This window comes from Cnephaeus nilssonii, assembly GCF_951640355.1.
Source record: "Cnephaeus nilssonii genome assembly, chromosome: 21".
Classification (NCBI taxonomy): Eukaryota; Metazoa; Chordata; class Mammalia; order Chiroptera; family Vespertilionidae; genus Cnephaeus; species Cnephaeus nilssonii.
In genome coordinates, this window is record NC_137092.1 from 14,923,048 (window position 1) to 14,945,786 (window position 22,739).

Sequence of the window (22,739 nt, forward strand, 5' to 3'; positions counted from 1 at the left end):
CAACTTTTTAAAAAATCCTCCCCCGAGGGTATGTTACTTGATTTTAGAGTGAGGGAGAAAGACGGAGAGAAACATGGATTGGTGGCCTCCCATACCTCCCCCAACTGGGGATTGAACCCACAACCGAGGTATGTGCTCTGATTGGGAATCGAACCCACAACCAACGGAGTCATCCAGCTTGGGCTAAGGTCATCAACTTTTAATTTTGTTAAGTAAGGACATAAAATTAAACAATTAAGGAAAAAAATAGTTGTGGCTATTTACCATCACCATCCTCCTTTCCTATATAATAAAAGGCTAATATGCAAATTGTCCATTTGACCAGGAGTTCAATGGGGGGCGGGTGCGGGGGCCGGCCGGCCAAAGGCCTGCATCCCCCCTGCCGGCCCGCCTGATCAGCTCCACCCGTGCACAAATTTGTGCACCGAGCCTCTAGTTATTTCATAAAAGAGAGGATGAAATGAGCATAAGCTCAGAATGAAGGACACTTTGGCAACCTTACTTCAATGAGGTATCCACCTTGCCTTTTCTGGATGTTTCTCCTTTGGCCTCAGGCCAGTAGACCTGTCTACAGACCATCCTGGGGGTGTTGGGACCCCACTGGGAGGCTGTCAGCTCCTCCTGAGGTTTTTATTTTTCCCCCTCGAATGGTGGAGCAATGATTAACTTTCTGGTTGGTGGTTTGCAGGGTGTGAAGGAAGGTGTGAGGCCAAGGGAGGAAGTGAGCATGTGCGGAGTGGAAGGCGTTGTGGGTGCTCGGCCTGTGTGTGTCCTGGTCTCTCCCCATCCCTGCCCCGTGGGAGGGCATTGACCACCAGGGGGCAGCTCCTGTGTTGAGCGCCTGTCCCCTGGTGGTCAGTGCGCATCATAGCGACCGGTTGTTCCGCTGTTTGGTCGATTTGCATATTACCCTTTTATTATATAGGATAATGGGCCTATAATACTGTACTTTGGGGTGTACAATATGATTTGATATATGTATATATTGTGAACTGATCACCACAGTAAGTTTACTTAATCCATCGCCACAAGTGGTTACAAATTCTTTTTCTTGTGATGAGAACTTTTATGATTGACTCTCTTAGCAACTCTCGAATATACAATACAGTGTTATTAACTATAGTCACCATGCTGTACATTACAGCCCAGAAGTTACTGTGTTCTCTGTTCCTAATTTTGAGAGTTGGGCCAGTTTTTAAACAAATATTACTGTGTTCCGGGCCAGTGTTAGGCGCTTTTAGTGTGTGATCTCGGGTGATCTGTGTAGGAGGAAGCCACCCCCTTGCTTAGAAATGAAGAAACAAGGACTAAAACGAGGTTAAGGGTCTTGACCAAGGTTACACATCTTGCATGAAGAAGGTCTCTGCCGCCTTTTATATTGAATCTCTGTATTCCAAAACTCAAGCAAGTAAACCCAAACTAATTTTCAAATTAATGGAAAAAAGTTTCTTGTTTTAGAATCGCGTATAGAAAAAAAAATCTCACAACTCACACATGGTCTTCTATTAATCTCATTTATTAGAGTACGGTCATTCATTCATCTATATATATAAAAGGCTAATATGCAGAGTGTCCCCGCAGGAGTCCAGGAGTTCAATCGCTCGCTATGACATGTGCTGACCACCAGGGGGTGGTGCGGAATGAAGGGAGGCCCCGGCCAGCAGCTGGAAGGCCCAGATCACCGGCCAGGCCTCGGGACCCTACCCATGCACAAATTTCATGCACCGGGCCTCTAGTTTTATTACAAATACTAGAGGCCTGGTGCATGAAATTCATGCACGGGGGTGTGTGTGTGTCCCTCAGCCTAGCCTGCACCCTCTCCAATCTGGGACCCCTCAAGGAATGACCAACTGCCTATTTAGGGGCAGTTGACATCCCTCTCACAATGCAGGACTGCTGGCTCCCAACCGCTCGCCTGCTTGATTGCCCCTAACCGCTTCTACCTGCCAGCCTGATCACCCCCTAACCACTCCTCTGCCAGCCTGATCGACGCCTAACTGCTCCTCTGCTGGCCTGATTGCACCTAACTGCCCTCCCCTGACGTCCTGGTCATCCCTAACTCTCCTCCCCTGCTGGCCTGATTGCCCCTAACTGCCCTCCCCTCTTGTCCTGGTCATCCCTAACTCTCCTCTCCTGCAGGCCTGGTCACCCTTAACTACCCTCCCCTGCCGGCCTGGTTATCCCTAACTGCCCTTCCCTGATGGCCTGGTCACCCCTAACTGCCCTCCCCTGCCAGCCTGGTCACCCCTAACTGTCCTCTTCTGCAGGCCTGGTCACCCCAACTTCCCTGCCCTGCTGGCCCAATCACCCCTAACTGCCCTCCCTTGCCAGCCTGGTCACCCCTAACTGCCCTCCTCTACAGTCCTGATTGCCCCCAACTGCCCTCCCTTGCAGGCCTGGTCCCTCCCAACTGCCCTCCCCTGCCAGCCTGGTCCTTCCCAACTGCCCTCCCTTGCCAGCCTGGTTGACCCTAACTGCCCTCCCCTTCCAGCCTGGTAACCCCTAACTGCCCTCCCCTTCCAGCCCGATCCCCCCCAACTGCCCTCCCCTGCAGGCCTGGTCACCCCCAACTGCCCTCCCTTGCAGGCCTGGTCCCTCCCAACTGCTATCCCCTGCTGGCCTGATCGCCCACAACTCCCCTCCCCTGCTGGCCATCTTGTGGTGGCCATCTTGTGTCCACATGGGGGTGGCCATCTTGTGTGTTGGAGTGATGGTCAATTTGCATATTAGGCTTTTATTATATAGGATAACAGTACACAGGGGGCAGTGAATCATAGTTCCTTCCCCTCTTTCACCCAACATTCCAGTGAAGTGAGGCATTAGGAAATACAAAATCCGTGAGGAGAAATATAAAGCACTTTTGTCTAAACCGAAAAGGAATGTGCTCCTCAGTGCTAACAACTTCCCACAGCCTTTGTGAGTCTCCGTGTCTTTGTAAAATGGGGGTAATAGTGCCAGCCTCGTGTGACGCTGTGAGGGCGAAATGGGATGATGATGCAGGCAAATGAGCCATTTGGAACTGGCGTGGAGTTACCCTCAAAATGTTGGTGCTAGGAATATTAGTGGTATTTTATTAGCATGCTATTAGCCTTATTAATCTTATCTCCTTTGAGCCCCAGTTCCTTCATCTGGGAAGTGGAAATGATTATTAATAATGATGTAAAAGTTGCTCCACTTTCCGTCTTGGGACAAAATGGTCTGAATTAGGGGCCTCCATGGTCATCTAGGGAGATCTTTAAAAAGTCCTGTTATGTAAGACAGTTTTATTCTGCATTAGAAGACTTTTATTCGTTCTGGTGACATTCCTGGGTTATTTGAAGTAATACCAAACTAAAACCCCCACTTTGCCCCTGGGAAACCGAGTCGCCAAAGGTAAAACACCCTCCTCTGGACCACATGCCATGATGGGGGTCAGAGCTGAGGGTAGAAACTATACAGGTCTCTCTTTCTTCCTAAAACATCTCTCCGGTTTGGGGAGTCTTTTAAAAACCCTGATGTCTGGATCCTATCCCCAAGATTCTGAGGCCATGGGTCAAGGGTGGAGCCTGAAAGGCCACAGGAAAGGCTGAGCATGGCTGGGTTTGGGAACCACTGGCCTGAATGGCCATCCATGGTCAGCCATGTTTTCTAAGGAGTGCTGCCCCTTCTCCTGGTGTTTGCTTTCATTCTAGCGCCCTCTTACCCCCCATTCCCTCCTTCAGTCACTTTCCGCTGTGAGTCCGTCCTTTGCTGGGCTCGGCTGGGAGGAGGAACACAAAGGAATAAGAACAAGGGTTCTTCCCGTTTATTCTTGGTTGACTTGGGGCTCACTTGCTGTGTGACCTCGGGCAAGTTGCTCTCCCTCTCTGGGCCTCTGTTTCCTCTCTGCACCATGGGAAGGAGGCATGAACATGCTCGGATGTCCCCTCCAGTGGGTGGTGTTCTGTCCGGGGGAGGGCACCCTCTCCTCCACCGCTTACTAGTTATTTTGCTTTCTGCTCAGGGAGGCTGGACATCTTTGTGTTAACCATTTCTCTGGAGTTTTTAACTTCTTGATGGAGAAATGATAAGCTGGAAAGAAAATGCTTTTAAACTTCAGAGCGCTCTACACATGGCCAGTCCTGTTTCAGCTCCTGGTCCCTCGGGCCCACGCTTGCTGCTGAGCCGGGCCTCAGGTCACACGCGCTCTTTGGTTCTTGGCTTCCTGCTGCCCTGGAGGTTTCTGCAGAAACAGTTCCCATGGAGGGGAGGGACCTCGAGAGGGAGCCCGGGTCCCTGCCGCTTCTCGAGCAAAGTGTACGAAATCCACCCAGGAGGATGAGAACTTGTTGTTTATGTTAAATACTTTAAATATATATATCTATATACCTATATATCTGTATACATATATATAATATATGTATATATATATATATGTGTGTGTGTATATATATATATATATATGTGTGTGTGTGTGTGTGTGTGTGTGTGTATATATATATATATACTTCAGAGAGGAAGGGTGAAGGAGAGAGAGAGAAACATCAATGATGAGAGAGAATCATTGACCCACTGCCTCCTGCACGCCCCACATGGGGGATGGGACTGAGGCATGTGCCCTGACCTCCTGGTTCACAGGTCAGTGCTCAACCACTGAGCCACGCCGGCTGGGCTGATAAATACTTTGTATTGCGGAAAGGTGCCTAGAAAGAAATGAACACGTTTTTATTTTTTAATTTTATTGAAAATTCCCCAGTTTTATTGAGAAAGAATTGCCACGCGTCGCTGTGTAAGTGTAAGGCAGACAGCGTGATGGTGTGATGGACACACATCGTGACGTGATTGCCACAGTAGGTTTAGCTGAATCCTTCGTCCCATGTAGGTGCCATAAAAAGAAAAGAAAAAGGAGAAGGGAAAGGAGGGAACACATGTCACCTTGTGACGAGAACTCTCAGGGTTTACTCTCGTAGCGACGTTCCTGCGTGTCAGGAAAGCGGGCGGGGGGGGGGGGGGGGGGGCGGGGAGGGCGGGCTTCAGAAGGACACAGAGCTCGCCCGCAGCCGGGCCGGGAGCAGCCGGCTGCAGTTCTCTCGTCCGGGCCTTTGTCAGTGTTAGCGAGCCGTCGTAATTAACATGGTAACAGAGCTTACCTCTGGTGATGTGTAGCCTTCCAGATTTTTTCTTCCTGTGTGTGACTATATAGTATGGTATGTAATGTGATATACAATAAATGATGACATAGATACGTTTCCTTAAAAATTTTGGATCCAACTATTTGGATTTTTGTCTTGCCTTGCGTTTTTCATATGACTTTGTAGCACGTCCTCAACATTTGTCTAAAATACTTTTTAAAGCTATCGCAGTAGCCCTGGCCGGGGGACCCAGTGCGTTAGAGCATCATCTCATGCACCAGGAGGTGGTGGGTTCGAGTCCCGGTCGGGGAACATACCCAGGTTGTGGGTTTGATCCCCAGTCAGGGCACATGCTGGAGGCAACCAATGGATGTTTTTCTTTCACGGTGATGTCTCGCTCTCTTCTTCCTTCCCTCCCTTCCCCTCTCTGGGATCAATTTTTTAAAAAAGCGGTTATAAAATATGGTTACATCGTCATTTATGTAGCTAGACCCTTATGGTTGAGTATTTGGTTAATTCCAACATTGTGCCCTTTTATTTATTTAAAAAACATTTTTAAAAAAAATTGATTTCAGAGAGGAAGGGAGAGTGAGAGAGAGAAAGATAGAAACATCAATGATGAAAGAGAGTCACTGATTGGCTGCCTCCTGCACGCCCCCGACTGGGGATAAAGCCGTCACCTCCTGGTTCATAGGTTGCAGCTCAACCTCTGAGTCACGCCGGCTGGGCAACATGATGCCCTTTTAAATAACATTGTGATGAACTTTATTCTGCTTCTGCGGCCCATCAGACAGGACTCCAGGGTCCATGAATCGTTAATAATACTTCTTCTGTCCACAGAACCCACGAGCTTCTCAACCGCGCCCACGGTGGAGGTGTCCTCCACGAAGGTGAGCTCGTGTTCTTGTCCAAGGGTCAACACCTGTCGGTTAGTGTTGTGGCCTGGCACCAGACAGAATTTAGTTTAAGTCCCAGCTCTGCCACTTCCTGGCAGTGCGGCTGTGGGCAAACTCTGTGTCCTTTCGAAGGCTCTGTAAGACTGGGCAGGGGCAGTTCTCGATCCGGGGCTTTTGTGAAGCGTAGAGCCGCGTGGGGCTGGCTCACAAAGCTGTCAGCGGATGCTCTTTCACCCTGAGCTTCGGGACACCACCGAAGGCTTAGCGTGCGACTCCGATTCCGTTCCTCCGAGCCCCTTCCCTGTGGACTCTGGTGTCATAATGATCTGGAAAGAGGATTACTGCTGAAGCTGCTTAAACAAATCCTTGAGTAATCCAATTTCCCACCCAACGGCCTCTCCTCCGTGGTCCCCAATTCCCAAACGCTAAGCGGGGAGGCCCCAGGCTCCTGGAGCTGGGCAGCACAGAGGCGGAGCCCGGGTCCGGCACCTCACCCATCATCAGTGCCCGCCTGTCCAGGACCGTCGGAAGCAGCTCCCGGGTGAAGTCCAGGCCCTTGGGCCAGAGAGCTCCCAGCACAGGGTGTAGGGGCACCGACTGACCGAGAGCCCGCCGAGGCCCCAGGCCCTGAGCCTTGCGTTTGCTGTCTCACTGATCCTACGTGAACTGAGATTCGGGGAGGAACAGGGACACCCACCTGGGTTAAGAAATCTGCCCACAGCCACAGAGCTAGTAGTGGTGGACCCAGGATTCTGGTCTGTGATTTTCCTAGTCAGGGGTGGTGCCTGTGCCCTGGACCAGACCCCCAGGACAGCTTAAGCTCTTGGTGGAGTGGCAGATGGGAAGAAATCCCCACCTTGAGTAGCAAGGTGTAGCTACAGATAATGCCAATAATCATGCAGATGTTGAAAGTGACAGGTCAAAATTGGAGAGGTACATGAGATAAAGGAATGGCTTCGGGGCGGGGGGGACAAGGTGGGGGTTGAGGAGGTGCTGAGCTGGGTCCCGAATGAAGGTGGAATCCGCAGACATGGGCTTACAGTGAGGAATGTCTTTTATAAAATGTCTTTTACAGGCACCTACTACCAGCAAAGACGACGACATCTCCTCAAACTACCCCACAAACACGACAGGCTTCCCAGGTGAGCGCTGATAGTTTTGTGTTTCTGTGGCCCAAGAGGCACCAAAGGCTTGTAACTCTGTAGAAAGTGCTTTCTTTCTTTTTTTTTTTTTTTAAATATATATTTTATTGATTTTTTACAGAGAGGAAGGGAGAGGGATAGAGAGCTAGAAACATGGATGAGAGAGAAACTTCGATCAGCTGCCTCCTGCACCCCCCCCACTGGGGATGTGCCCGCAACCAAGGCACATGCCCCTGACCGGAATCGAACCTGGGACCCTTGAGTCCGCAGACTGACGCTCCATCCACTGAGCCAAACCGGTCAGGGCAGGAAGTGCTTTCTTATTTGGAAATGTCGGCAGGGGGCCAGTCTGCTTCATGGAGAAGACCAATGGCGGAGACATGCTTTTATTGCCTTGCATGCCCACGTTGGATATCGTTGGCGAAGGTATTAAGAGGGGACCACGAGAATGATGGGACAAATCAGCGAACTCTTTCACAGCTGGCACCTACCCAGCTTGGAGTGGGTCACGGCTCAAAGGAAGTGTCCTCATCTCACCCGAGACCCGAAGGCCAAGGAGGGCTGGAGGGAAAGGGGGTGCAGTGACGGTGGGGAAAGTGTTCCGCGGGAGATGCGAGACCATGTGTGGAGGGGCCGGGGGGCGGGGCCGGGGGGCGAGGAGAGCATGGCACGTGGAAGAGCGAATGAAGGGCCTATGGCTGGGGCTTGACTACCAAGCGGGGAGACAGGCAAGAGATGACGCCCCCTGGAGAGCACTGCACCCAAACACTTGGCTTAAAGCACCTGGGCCTCCCTGGCATCGTCCTCAATGGAGCTGCCATCAGTGAGGTCCCCAAAGCTTTCTGCTGCTGGCCCCCATCTGTGCCTATGGGGCAGGCTGAGCACCCTAGAAAAGCCACCCTGAAGGGGAGGGGGAGCCTGTGGCTGGCCACAGGGGCTCAGAAGCTCTGACCTTGGGGTGGCTCTCCTGCCAAGTGGCAGGATCCGGGGTTTGTCAGACGCTGCTGGGAGTGATTCTTCTGGAAGGGCTTTGGCCAAAACACGGGCAGGCGGCTTGCTGGTGAGCAGAGCTGTGTCCTCCTCCGGGGTGAGGGTCCTTGGAGACTTTTGATAGCACCAGCTGAGTGGTTTATTTTTTCCTCTTCCTTCTGCTCCTCCTCCTCCTCCTCCTCCTCCTCCTCCTCCTCCTCCTCCTCCTTTCCCCCCTGTAGTGCCAGAGTCTCCAGTACCGCTGTACACATTCCTGGTGGCCGGAGGAAGCCTGGCCTTCGGGACGCTCCTCTGCGTTGGCGTTGTCCTGAGGTGAGATGGGTCCTGGGGGGTGGCCCTGGGCGTTCGCCTGTTTCTTATCTCGCTAGCTTCGCCTGCCCTGGGACGGTGGCCATGAGCGGGAGAGCCACAAATGACTCGAGATGTATTTCGGAGGTAGGATCAACAAGATTCGATGGCAGTAGATGAGGAGAAAGAAGAAGACGGAGGAGTCAAGTCTGACCCTCAAGTTTCTGGCTTTGGCAATTGGGCAGATGGGGCTGAGGCGGGGTGTGTGTGTGTGTGTGTCACACATTAAAATAGGAAACGCTGGAGCGAAAAACTACGATGCTAGTTTGGGACCACTGAGTCTGAGGCGCCTGTGAGAACCCCCAGTGGACATACTTGGCAGACAGTTCCGATCGCTGCTGCGTGCAGGGGGTAGCTGGAGCCACGGCAGAGGAATAAGGCCAGTACCCGTGCCCTGTGGGTGCCAGGGTTCCGACCTGGGAAAGTGTGGAGGAGGAGGAGTGAGAAGAAAGGGGCCGGGGCGTGGCCGGAGAGGGAGCGGCACCGGGAAAACCTGGTTGTGAAAACCGGAGGGAGAGTGTTGGGCGCCGAAGGAAAGCTTCAGGCCCTGGGATTGCAAGGTGAACACGACCTCTTCCTCCAGAGCCCCGTACTAAGGCGATTAGGTAGCACGTGAGAACATCAGCATGCACACAGTAATCTCGGTGCCTGGTCAGCCTCCGGGGGACTATTCCATGTCTCAAAACAAGCAAACCTAGCTCAGCCAGTGTGGCTCAGTGGTTGCGGGTCGACCTATGAACCAGGAGGTCACGGTTCGATTCCCGGTCAGGGCACATGCCTGGGTTGCGGGCTTGATCCCCAGTGAGGGGGGGTCGGGGGGCATGCCAGGAGGCAGCTGATTGATGATTCTCTCATTATTGATATTTCTCTCTTTCCCTTCCTCTCTCTGAAATCAATAAAAACTTATTTATTTATTTTATTGATTTTTTTACATAGAGGAAGGGAGAAGGATAGAGAGTCAGAAACATCGATGAGAGAGAAACATCGATCAGCTGCCTCCTGCACACGCCCTACTAGGGATGTGCCCGCAACCAAGTTACATGCCCTTGACCGGAATCGAACCTGGGACCCTTGAGTCTGCAGGCCGATGCTCTATCCACTGAGCCAAACTGGTCAGGGCAATAAGAATATATTTAAAGACAAAACCAAAACACAAGCAAACCTAGAGGGTCGTCTTTAAATGCCCGGTGCTAATGCTCTCCCCTGGCCATGGTTAGGACACAGGCCGAGTGGGCACCCTGGCCACTGCAGCTCCATGCCCATGCATCCCTGTCTCTCTATTTGGTCATTGGTTTTGTCCTTCCCGCCCAAGCTTGCAGAGCAATCAGCTAACCGTGCTGTCACTGACCGGGCAGTGACGACGGCGTCCAGAGTTCACGGTGTCCCTGCAGGAGCGCACACTCCTGCGTGTGCCGAAGCCCTGCAGGATGCCAGGCTGTGCCCTGACTTTGGGTGGAGGTTCATTACCGTGATGACGCGGCGGAGGAGAAACGTCTCTGTCCTCCTCCCTCTCACCTTGCCTGTAACTTTCGGGAGACTCCAGGTGGTGATTGTGGGAGATGGTGTGTGAGGGGGTCGGGGAAGGAAGGGTAAGACCTTGGCAGAGAGAGCTCACTGGGTGAGCTCACTGGGTCCTCACGGTGACCCTGAACTAGCTGGACCATGAGGCGGTCTGGGCCGGAAGGTTAGCAAGACGGCGACGCAGTGTGTTCAGGGTTGTTTCCCCTCTGATTTTCCAGTGAAGTAGTAAGCACATTTGCCAAAGGCTGTGTGTGCAAAAGCTGAAGCTCCTAATGAGGGGAGCTAGCTCCTGGGAGAAGCTGAGGACTCACTGCCTTTTAATTTTGGGCCAGAGAGAGGCCACCCCCGCATTCAGGGGCCTTCTACAGCCTTCGAAGGGATTCCTTGCCCTCAGGCACGTATTTCTGTGTTCTGTTTCTCTATCATTAGAGCTTTTTCAACAGGCCTTTCTCCTAACCTATCACAGGCCCCATGGAGTAAATATCATGATTCCCACTTGACAGATGAGATTAAAACTGAGAGGAGGAGTGATCACCGCTAGTAATGGCAAGGCCAAGATTTAAACCCAAAGCGCTTGGTCTTTGGATAGGGCAGTGGTCGGCAAACTGCGGCTCGAGAGCCACATGCGGCCCTTTGGCCCCTTGAGTGTGGCTCTTCCACAAAATACCATGTGCGCGCCCGCACGTACAGTGCGATTGAAACTTCGTGGCCCATGCGCAGAAGTCGGTTTTCGGCCTGGGCGAGTCTAATTTGAAGTGGTTCTAACGCCGCTGAGCCACACTCAAGGGGCCAAAGAGCCGTATGTGGCTCGCGAGCCGCGGTTTGCCGACCACTGGGATAGGGCATTGGAGGTCATTTAGTCAAATGCTTTAATGTTACGGGTGAGGAAACAGCCCCAAGAGGTCAGATGACTTGCCTAAGGACTCGGTTTGTTACCAGCAGAGCCAGGACTAGAACCCACGCCCTGAGAGTCCCAGCCAGCCACGCCGGCCTGCTGCCCGCTAAGCGGTGGACCCAGTTGGTCCTAGCAGCCCACCTTCGGCTGCATTTACAGGCAGTGCCATCCTGGCGGGCTGTGCATCCCTGACAGGGAGCGTGGGGTGGGGAACTGGCCACAGCGCGCATCGCGGACCGAGTTCGCTAATGTGCTGACGGAGCTTGCACACTGGCTGGTTGCTACACAACCAGGGTCCCTGGGGGCTCGGTGCCCAGAGCTGGAAACATGTCAGTAATTTATTTCCTAGCCTGGCGAGCTTCCATTCTCGCCCGTGTGAGGCAAACTTACTGGAAAAGAGGCCAGTTACTTCAAGCGATGAAAACCCCTCTGTTCTCCAAGTCCCTCAGGTCAGAGCTGCCGAAATGGCTGAGCCCCAGGACCGCTGGGATGGCCACATCACAACAGGCAGGATGTGAAGGGCAGGTGAGGCACATCCTTACAGTCCGTGGGACCATGTTTTTCTTTTTAACACATTTGTTTGGCATTTCATGCAAAGTATCTTCCTAGCTATTTTCCACGAGGATCAGGGATAATTTATAAAACTTCAAGTGTGCCATCAGAAGGACGGGCCATCTTCTTCAGTGGATGTCATGCCTTACAGGGTAGTTCTCCCCACCCTACTCCCTGGGCCCCGCGCTTTTCTGTCTTCATTGCATGCCGCGCTGCGCTGGGGAAACGGGGTTCTCACAGCAGAGAATTCTCTCTCAGCACATTTATCTAGAACTAGAGGCCCAGTGCACGAAATTCGTGCAAGGGGCTCGGCCCTCGCAGCCCCGGCTATGTCAGCAGGCCCTTGCAGGCCCAGCTTCATCCAGAAGGTCATCCAGACGGTTGTTCTGCTGTTCAGCCTAATTAGCATATTAGCTCTTTAGTATATAGATGGGCCGACACTGTGAGGACTTCCTATGTGTCTATGCCAATGATTTAGAGAGTTTTGTATTGAATGTCGTCTCCTTCCAATATGTAAAAAATCACAGTCTCTCTCACCTTCGTGGTGGGGCCAGAGGGACGCTCGGAGCATCCTGGGCCGGGGAAGTGGCTGGGTGCTGTGGGCACCCTCGTGGTCTTGGGGGGTGGGGTCACTTTCTCTCCCTAAGCCTTGGTTTCTTATTTTCTAGAAAGAGGGAGAGTTATTATGAACATTTAAAAACGTTCGGCTGTAGAACCTTTTCTCTAAGCAAACGTCCTGAAGCTCAAAGATGTCCACGAGGTAAAAGGCAGAGGCTGAGGTGCAGGTGGGGTCTGACCGCTCGGCTTTCTTCTCCTCTCTGCCCCACGCCCTCTCCAGCCCCCGGCCCTGCTCAGACCCCTGCCCAGGGCAGAGCCCTGTCAGGCGTGGGCACCCTCAGACTGGCTCTTATTCAAGCCCCTGGGAGCGTAGTGGTTTTTAGAAAGTGTCTCATTCACTCCTCAAAACGTTTCAGAAGAAGGAAAGCCCGTATTTATCCGTTACCCATTTAGTTGCTGAGGATGGAGACTGCTTTTCGTATTGGTTAAATAACGTCAATAGAGATTTTTAAAAGTTGTGATATATGCTTATTTACTAAATACTGGCAATTTGCTAAATATTGACAAACAGAAAGAAGGAAAAAAGTGTACGTTATGCAAAGACAGCCACTATTAAATTTTTTTTTTAGTTATTTCCTTTTTATTGGAAATACACTCATTATATAGAAATACAATTTGTTTATCCACTAACCACTGTTAATTTTTATTTTATTTTTAAAATGTATATCTTTATTGATTTCAGAGAGGAAGGGAGAGGGAGAGAGAGAGAAACATCAGTGATGAGAGAGAATCATTGATCAGCTGCCTCCTGCACACCCCACACTGGGGATTGAGCCCGCAACACAGACAGGTGCCTTGATCATGAACATTTAAAAACGTTTGGCTGTAGAACATTTAAAAACGTTCCTCTTGGTTCCTAGGTTGATGCTCAGGAACCACGGTTAACTTTTTTAATGTAAATGTGCTAGAAGGCTAACAAACAAGCAGAAAAGTGCACACGTCATGACTGTACGAGAATTTTCGCAAGGTGAACACACCCATGCAATCAGTACCCCGATCAAGAACAATTCATAGTGATTGAATGTCCTCTGAGTCTTTTTCCTCCACATAATGTCTTGTTTGGCTTTTCTGTAGCCATGATTTTTCTGTAACTATAACTCTGGATTCCTGCCTTTTACATTTAGTATTAATTACAACGTAAGCATTTGCCACATGATTACACATTCCCTGTAAGCCTCGCTTTCTTTAGCTGCCGGCTCCTCCATTAGGGACATGTTCCCACGTCCACTGACCCAGCCTCCTGCTGGGCATGTGGGTGGTGGCTCTGCTCTGAGGAAAAGCAGGGTGGAACCTCTCTGTGCAGAAAGTGTTTCCCACAGGGAGGTAGGTTCTTTCCTTGGGGCACATTCCCAGAAGTGGGATTCCTGGGCCACAGCGTCGGAATACTTTGGAATCCGGAGCGTGATGATTTTGTCCTCCGTCTTCTCAGGCAGGCGGAGCGTTCCATCCGAGGGCCCGGCACAGCTCCAGTGAGATCCTGCTGTGCTCCGTCCTGCCTCGTGCCTGCCTGGCAGAGTCCTCTGGAATATTCTATAGCTTGTTTATTCCATTTGGAAAAAAGGCTAAGAGCCAGTGCAGATTTGGAGCCAACTATCAAATTATTTATCACAACAAGGCCAGGAATAGCCTGTCGATATAAAGAGGAACCCAAGGAAAATCTCCAAGCCTTGTATTTTTTTAAAAAAATAAATATATTTTTATTGATTTCAGAGAGGAAGGGAGATGGAGAGATAGAAACATCAATGGTGAGAGAAAGAATCATTGATTGGCTGCTTCCTGCACGCCCCCTCCTGGGGGATCGAGCCCCCAACCCAGGCAGGTGCCCTTGGCTGGAATCAAACCTGGGAACTGTTGTGGGGTCAAAAATAAGACCACCGGAGGCTGCTAATTGATTAAAAAAAGCAGGCAAGGATTTATTGAGCTGGCCAGGACGGCCGCGAGGGCACCACACGCAGGTGGCCACCCTCACGACCGCGCCATCCTAGGTGTAGGCAGTCCTTTCAAAGGTCCAAACCACAAGAATTTCCCTGTGTTCTGAATTCTAAATACATTGGAATGTGGATCTATCTTGCGAAAGCAGATTGTACAAAAGCAGAACTGAGCAGGGTTAATAATCTCTAAAGGTAGTCAACTCCTGGAGCCACTGAGTCAGTGGGAATCCATCTCCTGTGGTTCTGGTCCACAGGCACAGGAAAATGACCTTTGTGATGGGGATGGATTAATGTGAGTTTCCAGGTCTCAGTCTGGGGGCTGAGGTAACGACCCTATTGTTCAAGCAAGTAAGTGCGTGCGGGCGCCAGAAGAGCAGGGTTAAAATTTAAACAGCAGTTTTTACCCGAGATGAATGTCTGAATGTCCTTAAAGCCTTATTTTATTCCCTACTGGTCTTTTGGGAATGAATCTAAACCTTAGATTCATTACTCAGTTTTTACCCAAGTTTGGTTGCTACCATATTTCAGGAACCTTCAGTCTGCAGGCTGATGCTCTGTCCACTGAGCCAAACCGGCTTAGGGCTCCCAGCCTTGTCTTTGACTTTGGTTTCCCCTCCTGCCTCCCAGCCCTTCCCGGGGGAGCCGACCTCGGTGGGCCTGAGGGAGACCACCTTGCTCCCGTGGTGGGGCCGGTCGGCCGGCAGTACGTCACTAAGGGAGACGTGGGGAGCAGGAGGGAGGGGATGGGTTGCCCTGCAGCCTCACAGTCACGGCCCCTTCAGGAAGGAGACCTGGCTGTGCCTTTGAAGATTGCCATCACCGCCTCGTCTTTCTTGGGGCTGTCGGGTGACTTTGCTCAGGGACGGAGCCGTGGCGCGGGGCCCAGAGCGAGCAGGGCGAGCGAAGCTGTGATCAGAGAGATGCCTATCTCCTTCCTGTTTAACATCCACTTTCCTGTCAGATGAGTCACTTGTGCCCGCGTGGTGCCCACGGCCGAGGCTCTGAGAACTCCCCGGGGGAGTGGGAGTGGGCCCGGCGGTGTACAGAGAGGTGGGGGGGGGGGGGCGGGGATGTGGGCCGCGGGAGGAACAGGAGGGCTGTTCAGGGAGCAGGGTGGCCCTTTGAGAGCTTGTTTGGAGGTTCTAGCAGGGGGAGCGCAGCTACTCGTATACCCTTGACCGAAGACGGGTCCTCTCCTCTGGGGGGAAGGTCGTCCTCTTCGACCGAGCGCGCAGCTTCCGGAGGGACGCACATGGATCGGTGAGGGGGGAGCGGGACACCCACCTAGCCAGCCAGATCAGCCGAATCAACCCTGGCGATCAATGGGGTGACAGATGTCGCAGCCAGATCACCCTCACATCAGGGCGGCCCTTTTCCTGCTGTGAAATGGCAGCTGCCTGTGACCTGCCTCCTGCCAGCCTTCCTTCCACGGAGCGGCCCATTTTCCTTCCCCACTGGAAGAAGGCTCTCTCTGTCTCTCTTTTTAAAAAAATATATATTTTATTTATTTTTTACGGAGAGGAAGGGAGAGGGATAGAGAGTTAGAAACATCGATGAGAGAGAAACATCGATCAGCTGCCTCCTGCACACCCCCTACTGGGGATGTGCCTACAACCAAGGTACATGCCCTTGACTGGAATCGAACCTGGGACCTTTCGGTCCGCAGGCCGGCGCTCTATCCACTGAGCCAGACCGGTCAGGGCTCTCTCTGTCTCTTTTAAGCCCATGGCTGTGGGGCTGCAGATGTGTACCACGGGCAGCCTCTGGAGCAGAGGTTCTCAGTGCCGCAGAGGGACGCTCACGGCCACGTGTGCCTCTGTGTCTCCACCTGTCAACGTGCAGACAATACAGATCTATTCTCTTGGGGTGTTTTTGGAACCCCCCAGCTCCTCAGAGTGTTGTGTAACGCCTGGTGATAAGAACAGGTGGCGGAATAAGTAGTTATCCCTCTTCTGAGCTGGAACCGGGGCGGCCAGGCCAGCGGGGTGGCCAGCTGTCGGTGTTTTTCACTCGGGTGCGTCACGGGGGCACTAAACGTCTGTGCCGTTTGTCTCTGTGTGTCCCTGTGCAGGCTCTGGAAGTCGTGGAAGCTGCAGGCCCTGAAAGAAGGCAAGACCAGCATGCACCCACCGTATTCCTTGGGACAGCTGGTGCCCGAGAGGCCGAAGCCCACCCCAGTGCTGGTCCCCCTCATCTCCCCGCCGGTGTCCCCCAGCAGCCTGGGGTCGGATAACACCTCGAGGCACAGCCAACCCCATGCCAGCGGCCCACAGAGCCCGTATGACATCAGCAACAGAGATTACTTCTTCCCCCAGTAGCCGGCGGGCTGGCGCCTGGCGGGCTGGGGTGTCAGACCCGCTGAGATGTGTGGGTGACAAAGCACACGCGGCTTCTCACCGCCGTTTCAGCTCCTCTCAGGTGCGTGGGGCCTCACAGAAGGTTCTACGCTGGGTGAACACAGGTGTGCTGGCCTGATCAGAAGGAAGAAGAGGTGGTTGAGTTTTTGAACCCCTCTTCCCCACCGCCCTGCCTGCAGGGGTTACAGTGAACATGGGGCCCCGTGCAGGGAGCGCTGTCGAGTCCACTGGACACTCGGGCGGGCAGAGCCAGGCGTCTGCAGAGGCCTCGGACCCTGGGCTTCGTGTGGACAAGCTGCCGGCCGTCTGGCTCACCTGACCTGGCTCCACGCGCCGCACCCTCAGGAGGTGGGATGGATTTCCAGCCAAAGACACCCCCCGCCCAGAGTCGCCTATCTCCTGGCCCACGGCACAGTTTCACCTTCTAGCACAAACTCTGGAAGCCCAAGTGCCTTTGCAATTCAGTTTCCTAGGCCCGAGGCCGGCGTTTCTTCAGGCGCCCGGGCTGGGGGAGCTCTGGACCGTCTTTCCTCCCCCCCCACGCTGGATACAGCCGAGGGGGGCGTGAGTAGCATCTCAGGACCAGGTGCTTTGAAGTGGAATTGCAGTCAGCTCCTCATTAGCATGTTGCTCACTGTGAATGTTAACCCTAAGCACCTGCTGGACCCAGAAGCCACTGCACTGACTCCGTTTCCCTCTCTGGATCCCAGGACTTGAGGGGGAGAGAGGAAGCAGCGGCGTGGCGACAGGGTCTCCACTCACAGTTACAGCCTCTGAAAACCACTATTCTCCTTCCTCCGTGCCCCCCCCGCCCCCCGAAAGGAGAACAGCATTGGGGGGGGGTGGGCAGGGAGACCAAACTGTTGGACTCAAACTGTTGATTGTGTTTTCACCTGAGCCTGAGTACCGAGGAGAGAACGTATTTATGTGAAAAGACAGAAGGACCGGCAGGAATGTGTGCTAACTTGGTCTTGACAGAGGCGCTGACTGTTTCAAGGCCCGTGCCCGTGAGGGTCTGTAGGTAAACAGCTCGGGGAGAAGCCGTCACTCTGTCTGGCACAAAACTGAGTCAAATGAGAAAGAGGAGGAGAGAAAAAAGAAATGATTTCCCCCTCTTCGAGAAGAGACTCTGGTTTCATTCTAAATTTTGTTTTTGTCTTAAAAGTGAAAGAAATCGCCTGCTGCTTCTCTAAGTTAAGGGAAGAGCCGCGGTGACTCCTCCCCTCCCCCGAGGTTGGGAAGGACCTGGTGTCGGCTTCCGGGCGGGTGTTGGGAAGTGGCCTCCCACGGCTGCCAAGCAAGGTCAGTTGCAAACCCCCACCCACGACCGCCAGGAGCCCTGGTTATCCGGGGGGCAGGGGGATTCATTGCCCCCCTCCCCCCGCCTCAACCGGTGCCTTCCTCTTTTGGATCCAGTTCAGCTAAATGTCTGGCCGGGACTCTGAGACTAACCCACTTCAGCTCCCTTTTCTGTCCCGGGCTTTGAAAATTCAGTGATGTGGGGGGCTCCCCAGACAAGTACCCTCCAGCACCACGGGGTGCCCCAGAAGGAGGCTGTGATTAAAATCCGTGGGGTAACCGAGGACCAAACATTGACCAGACCACAACCTTTCCTAGGAGTCTGCCCTTTCAGAAAAAACAACCACCCGCCCCGGCAGGTGGCAAAGGGTGAACAGGACCGCCTTTTCTGTGCTGTTTGCTGGGTTCACACTGTTACTGTGTTGGGCAAGTGGTGGTTTTCATTGCTGGCTTTGACTCACGTGCCAGACCCCATTGCTGCCTTAGGCAACTCTCTTAAGTGTGCGAAAGGCAGGCAGGTGGTGTGTGTGTGTGCGCGTTTCTATAAAGTTTCTTTGAGAACAGCAAAAATGCTGTGAAAGGGAAATATTTTAAAAAAAAAACCAAACGAGACTGCCTGAGAAAGGGTGATTCTGCCCCCGGTTCTTGAACGCTTTATAAAGGTTTTAACCGCAACCTCTATCACCAGAGCGGGAGGAGACGTGCCGGGGGGAGATGTGAAATCAGATAGCTCATGAGGACTGAGAGCGAGCAGCTTTGATCTCCAAATTGTTATTGCTTTCATTATTATTGTAACGGAACTGCTTTTTTTTTTTTTTTAATTGAAGAGGGTTTTGGTTTTTTTTCCCCTTTACATTTTTATAAGCTAGTGTACATGAAGGAAAAGTGTGTGTCTTCTCTGGGTTGTGGGCGTTGCTCAGTGGACACAGGCGTACAACCCTATGCTTTCTCTGTCCTCGGACCTCTGGCCCGTGACCCTGTGTTTTCAGCCCACGGGCCATGCAGCTCACGGGCTGCCTTTCGCCCTCAGCAAAGATGCTCCTCGCCCAGTGCCCGCAGCCGTCTGCCGCAGCCAGCTGTGAGAGGTTGGCATGCTGGCAGTGGATAGTAAACGTGACAACTTACCCTTCTGGGTTGGAAAAGTTACAAATATGCTGGTTCAGGTCTAACCTGCAGTGGTCACTAATTCGCGTAGCATTAAGAAACTGTTTGTTCAGGTGTCCAGGGGGTGGCCTTGGCTGTGCCCATGAAGCCATCGGTCACTCAGGGAGCTCTTTGCTCGGATGCGGCCCAGGCCCCGCTGGTTGTCTGCCAGGCTCTGGGCTCACTCTGTGTTGATTTCCCTGCTCCCCTGGGGAGAGAGGGTGGAGGCAGGAAACACCATCCTAAGGGGTGGAATCTGGTGCTGGGACTGGGGCGGGAGTCCACCTGGTGGCGAACAGAGCCCCGTGGAGCGGGCGGGGAGTGACCGTGGCGGGTGGGTCTCCTGGTGCAGAATGTCCAGGAACGTCTTGCCCTGCTGCTTGGTGCTGAGCTGTATTGCCCCCTCTAAGGTTGACTCCGCTGGGGAGGAGGCTGGCATCCAGCTCCAGGTGGAGTTGGTGAGAAATTTACCTTAATTTGGAGAAGCAGGGGCAACGGTGGGTCTTTCCGACCAGGAGCATGGAACCCAGCTTCCCCATGTGGGCAGCGGGGCTGCCGACTGGAAGGCCTCCTGGCTCCGGTCCTGCGCCAGATGCTCCTGAGCGTCCCCTAGAGGTCCTGCCAGCATCATAGGCGCTCTGTGGTCTGGTGCTGGCGCAGGTGTGTTTCTATGGCAACCTTCATGATTTTTTTTTAATTTGCTAATTTTTATTTTATCTTTTTTTCAATTACGGCTGGCATTCAATATTACTTTGCAACCTTAATGATTATTAAGGAACATTGCCAGTTGTATGAACATATGCTCGAACCAAGATCTGCTTTAGAAGGAACGGATTGGAACAGCATGTAGCAAGGCTGTTAATTAATTAGAGAAACCACTTTTGGGTGGCGATCACACAACTGTTAAATACCTCAACTTTTCTTCTGGAGATGAAAATAATAGTTTTAAGTTTTTATTTTTTTACCTAATTACCTAAGAGCAAATACCAAAGGCTGATGTCTGTATATGGGGCAAAGGGTCAGTATAATATGTATTTCAATGTGTGTTTTTTTGTTTGTTTGTTTTATCAGCTATTTTGCATTTAAGGTGAAAATTGTGTTTGAAATAAATAATTTCTGAAGCTGTGCTTGAGATGTAATTATGCTTTGGGCACCTGGGTCCTTGAGAGGAACGCTTTGCCTGATTCATGAGGGGGAAGGAGTGAGAAAAGATGGGTTTAAAACGAAAGTGGAACCATTGCTTTGGGCGGGCCTCCCCTTCATGCAGGATGAAATTACCTCTGGAAAAAATGAGATTAGTTTAAAGCAATAAATAGCAGTTTCTCAAAAGACACTAATTAGGAGAGTGTTTCCCAGAAGGCGTCCTGGGGTTTCTGGAAGGGGCGTGGGTCCTTCTGCCCGGCTCGCCGGCACTCCGAGCGCCGGGCGTGCGGAAGGAACAGGGAGGCCCGTTATTCACCAGGAGACTGTTTACTGGACAGGGGGCGTTAGCAGCATCACGCACGCGGCACGGCTGCACCTTGGTCCTCAGGTAGCCTGAGGAGTTCCCTGTTGTCAAGGGTCCCAGGTAGGAACTTCTTGGACCACAGCCATCCTGCCGACACGTTCTGGACAGGAAAGCCGTCGTGGGCGCGCTTTGTGGATCAGAGGAGCTGTGTCGGGAGGAGCACCCTGCAGGGAAGCCTGGAAACCGAGTAACTCAGACTGAAAGTTGAAGTGTGGGGCCCCACTGTGCGCCCCCCAACCCCACCCCGGGGAGAGGAAAGCCCTAGGACCGAGCCCACACACGGTCTCCTTGAGGATCTTTGTTGAGGTTGGTCCCTGTCTCGCAGAAAGGGAACAGGAAGCAGATGTCCCCCGTGGGGGCCGGGCAGAGGGGCGCAGGAGTGGGCGTGAGGAGCAGGAAGTGGAGGGAGGGTCCCCCTCTTCTCCGCAGCATCGTTGTTAGGACGACGTGGTGATGGTGCTGTCTCCGGGGGGTTGGGGAGAGCAGATGGCGATCCTTGCTGAGGATGGTGAGGAACACTGTTTATTGGAACAGGCACGAAGGAAAGCCTTTTCCTTACGGACTGCGGCACAGGAGACCACACCTTCCTCCCTGTCTGTGAGGAGGTCGGACGGAGGCAGGAGCCTGCCGCGCCGCAGCAGCAGAGGGGTGCTGCTTGCCTTAAACGGCTGTGACTCGGGGCAGGATGGAGGCCAGGTGGGCAGGCTGTGTGCCCTGTGGCTGAGACCAGTCCTGGGCAATGGCAGCGAGCCCGGCTCCATCCTTCAAATGCCGGCCAAGCCCCGGTTTCCTTGGGAACGTTCCCGTCTTCTGCACATGGAGGTCGCTTAAAAAAGCAAAGCAAAACCAAGTGACAGCAACGATCCCTCCGCCTTGTCCTGTTTCATACCAACAGCTGGAGGCGACAGTCCGAAACACGAGTGAAATCAAGTTTTTCAGTAAAATCATGACCCATTTAACCAGGGATGCTTCATGGGAGCAAACAGCTGCACCCCCGGCCCCCCGGGGTTCCCCAGAAACCCACAGGACCCTCTTTGGTCGAGACGTTCCTGGAAAATTAGCTGAAAAGAATGGCTGCCATTTGTGGCCCCTCCGCTGGGTGCCTTACCACCAGGAGGCCTTTCTCATCCTAATGACCCTGTAAGTTCTTCCGTTAGCAGGTGAGGCCACTGGGGCTCGTGTTGGTAAGGACAGTGGCTCCAGATGCCCAGAAACCCGGGTCTGCCTGGCTCCAAAGCTGGGCTCTTCGCCCTGCCCTGCAGCCCCTTGGTGACTACCTGGGTGAGTCTCTTTCCCGGGCCAGGTGCCCTCACCCTACGCTGGGGAGGGGCCTGTCCCATCACCCTGGAAGGGAGATGGGCCTAGCTTCCTGTCCGCGTGGGAAGGGGCTGGAGTCTGAGCCCACGCAGGCTGGCCCCAGGGCTCCCGTGGGTGGCCCGAGGCAGCCAGGCCCCAGCGCTGCTCACGTAACAGGCAGCCACAAAGAAGACAAGGGAGGGATACAGCCAGTTCCCGATACTCAGTGATCCCCGATCAGGATCAAACCGCTTCCCCGCCAGCTCCATCGGCCCGCGCGAGCTCTGCGGGAATGAGTGGGTTTTCTCCCGCTGCTTCCTTTACCAGATTTCCTGGAAATCCTCAAACTGTGCTTTAGTCGTGGTTTGAAGACCTCCCTTCAAGGAATGTTGGGCGGTGAGAGCCCTTCAAGGAATGTTGGCTACCCCGGTGCTCCCGGCGGGGATACAGGAGGATCCGACCGCTTCCTCAAGATGCCGGCAGGCCGTCCAGCCAGCACAGCTCTGAGCAAATGACTAACCTGCTCTAGGGAGTCCGGGAAGGGAGGGATAGAAACAGGGAGGGGGGAGGTGGAGGAGGAGGGTTCCAGGGGAGGGTGCCGCACAGGGAGAGGCTGGGAGAGGGCTGCTGGGAGGGGTGGGGAGGCGGGGTAGGCCTGCCTTGGACGTGGACCATGTTGCACAACTTTGCAATATTCTAAGAGCATTAGGAGGTCACCGAAGACCGTGTTTGCTCCTTCTTTTTTTCTTTTATGCCTATTCATATTTTTTTCATGAGCATGCATGTTTTTACAATTACAGAAGGCTTCTTATTAAACAATTACAATCCTATTTTGGAATAGTTCAATCATGTTGTACTGCCTTAGAAAAATGGTTTACTAAAAAGTGCAAGCAGTTGGTGATTATAGATAAGACAACACTGGCTACGAGGCAGTAATTGTTGAAGCCGGCACAGAATGATTCATTCTATTCATCTTTAAAAAGCCTTGGCATTCTCCGGTTTAAAAAGTGCAAGGATTTTAGGGGAACGTTTCACGTGCACAAGTACCATTTAAAATAATACAAAGTGAATATGAACACCTTTTTTCTCCCTCTTTCATTCTGAGACTTTATTTTTTAGTTTTATCTCCGTGGTCGGCAAAACTGTGGCTCGAG

General features: G+C 52.8%; 1 protein-coding gene across 1 annotated transcript in view; it reads left to right on the top strand.

Annotated features, from left to right (window-relative positions):
• Positions 1–19,909, top strand: part of IL6R (interleukin 6 receptor) — a 44,947-nt gene extending 25,038 nt beyond the window's left edge. The window contains exons 7-10 of the mRNA XM_079761108.1: positions 5,931–5,980; positions 7,062–7,128; positions 8,340–8,430; positions 16,055–19,909. Coding sequence (XP_079617234.1) covers positions 5,931–5,980; positions 7,062–7,128; positions 8,340–8,430; positions 16,055–16,301 — 455 coding nt within the window. The 3' untranslated portion in view covers positions 16,302–19,909. The remainder of the gene's footprint in view (positions 1–5,930; positions 5,981–7,061; positions 7,129–8,339; positions 8,431–16,054) is intronic.
• The last annotated feature ends 2,830 nt before the right edge of the window (positions 19,910–22,739 follow it).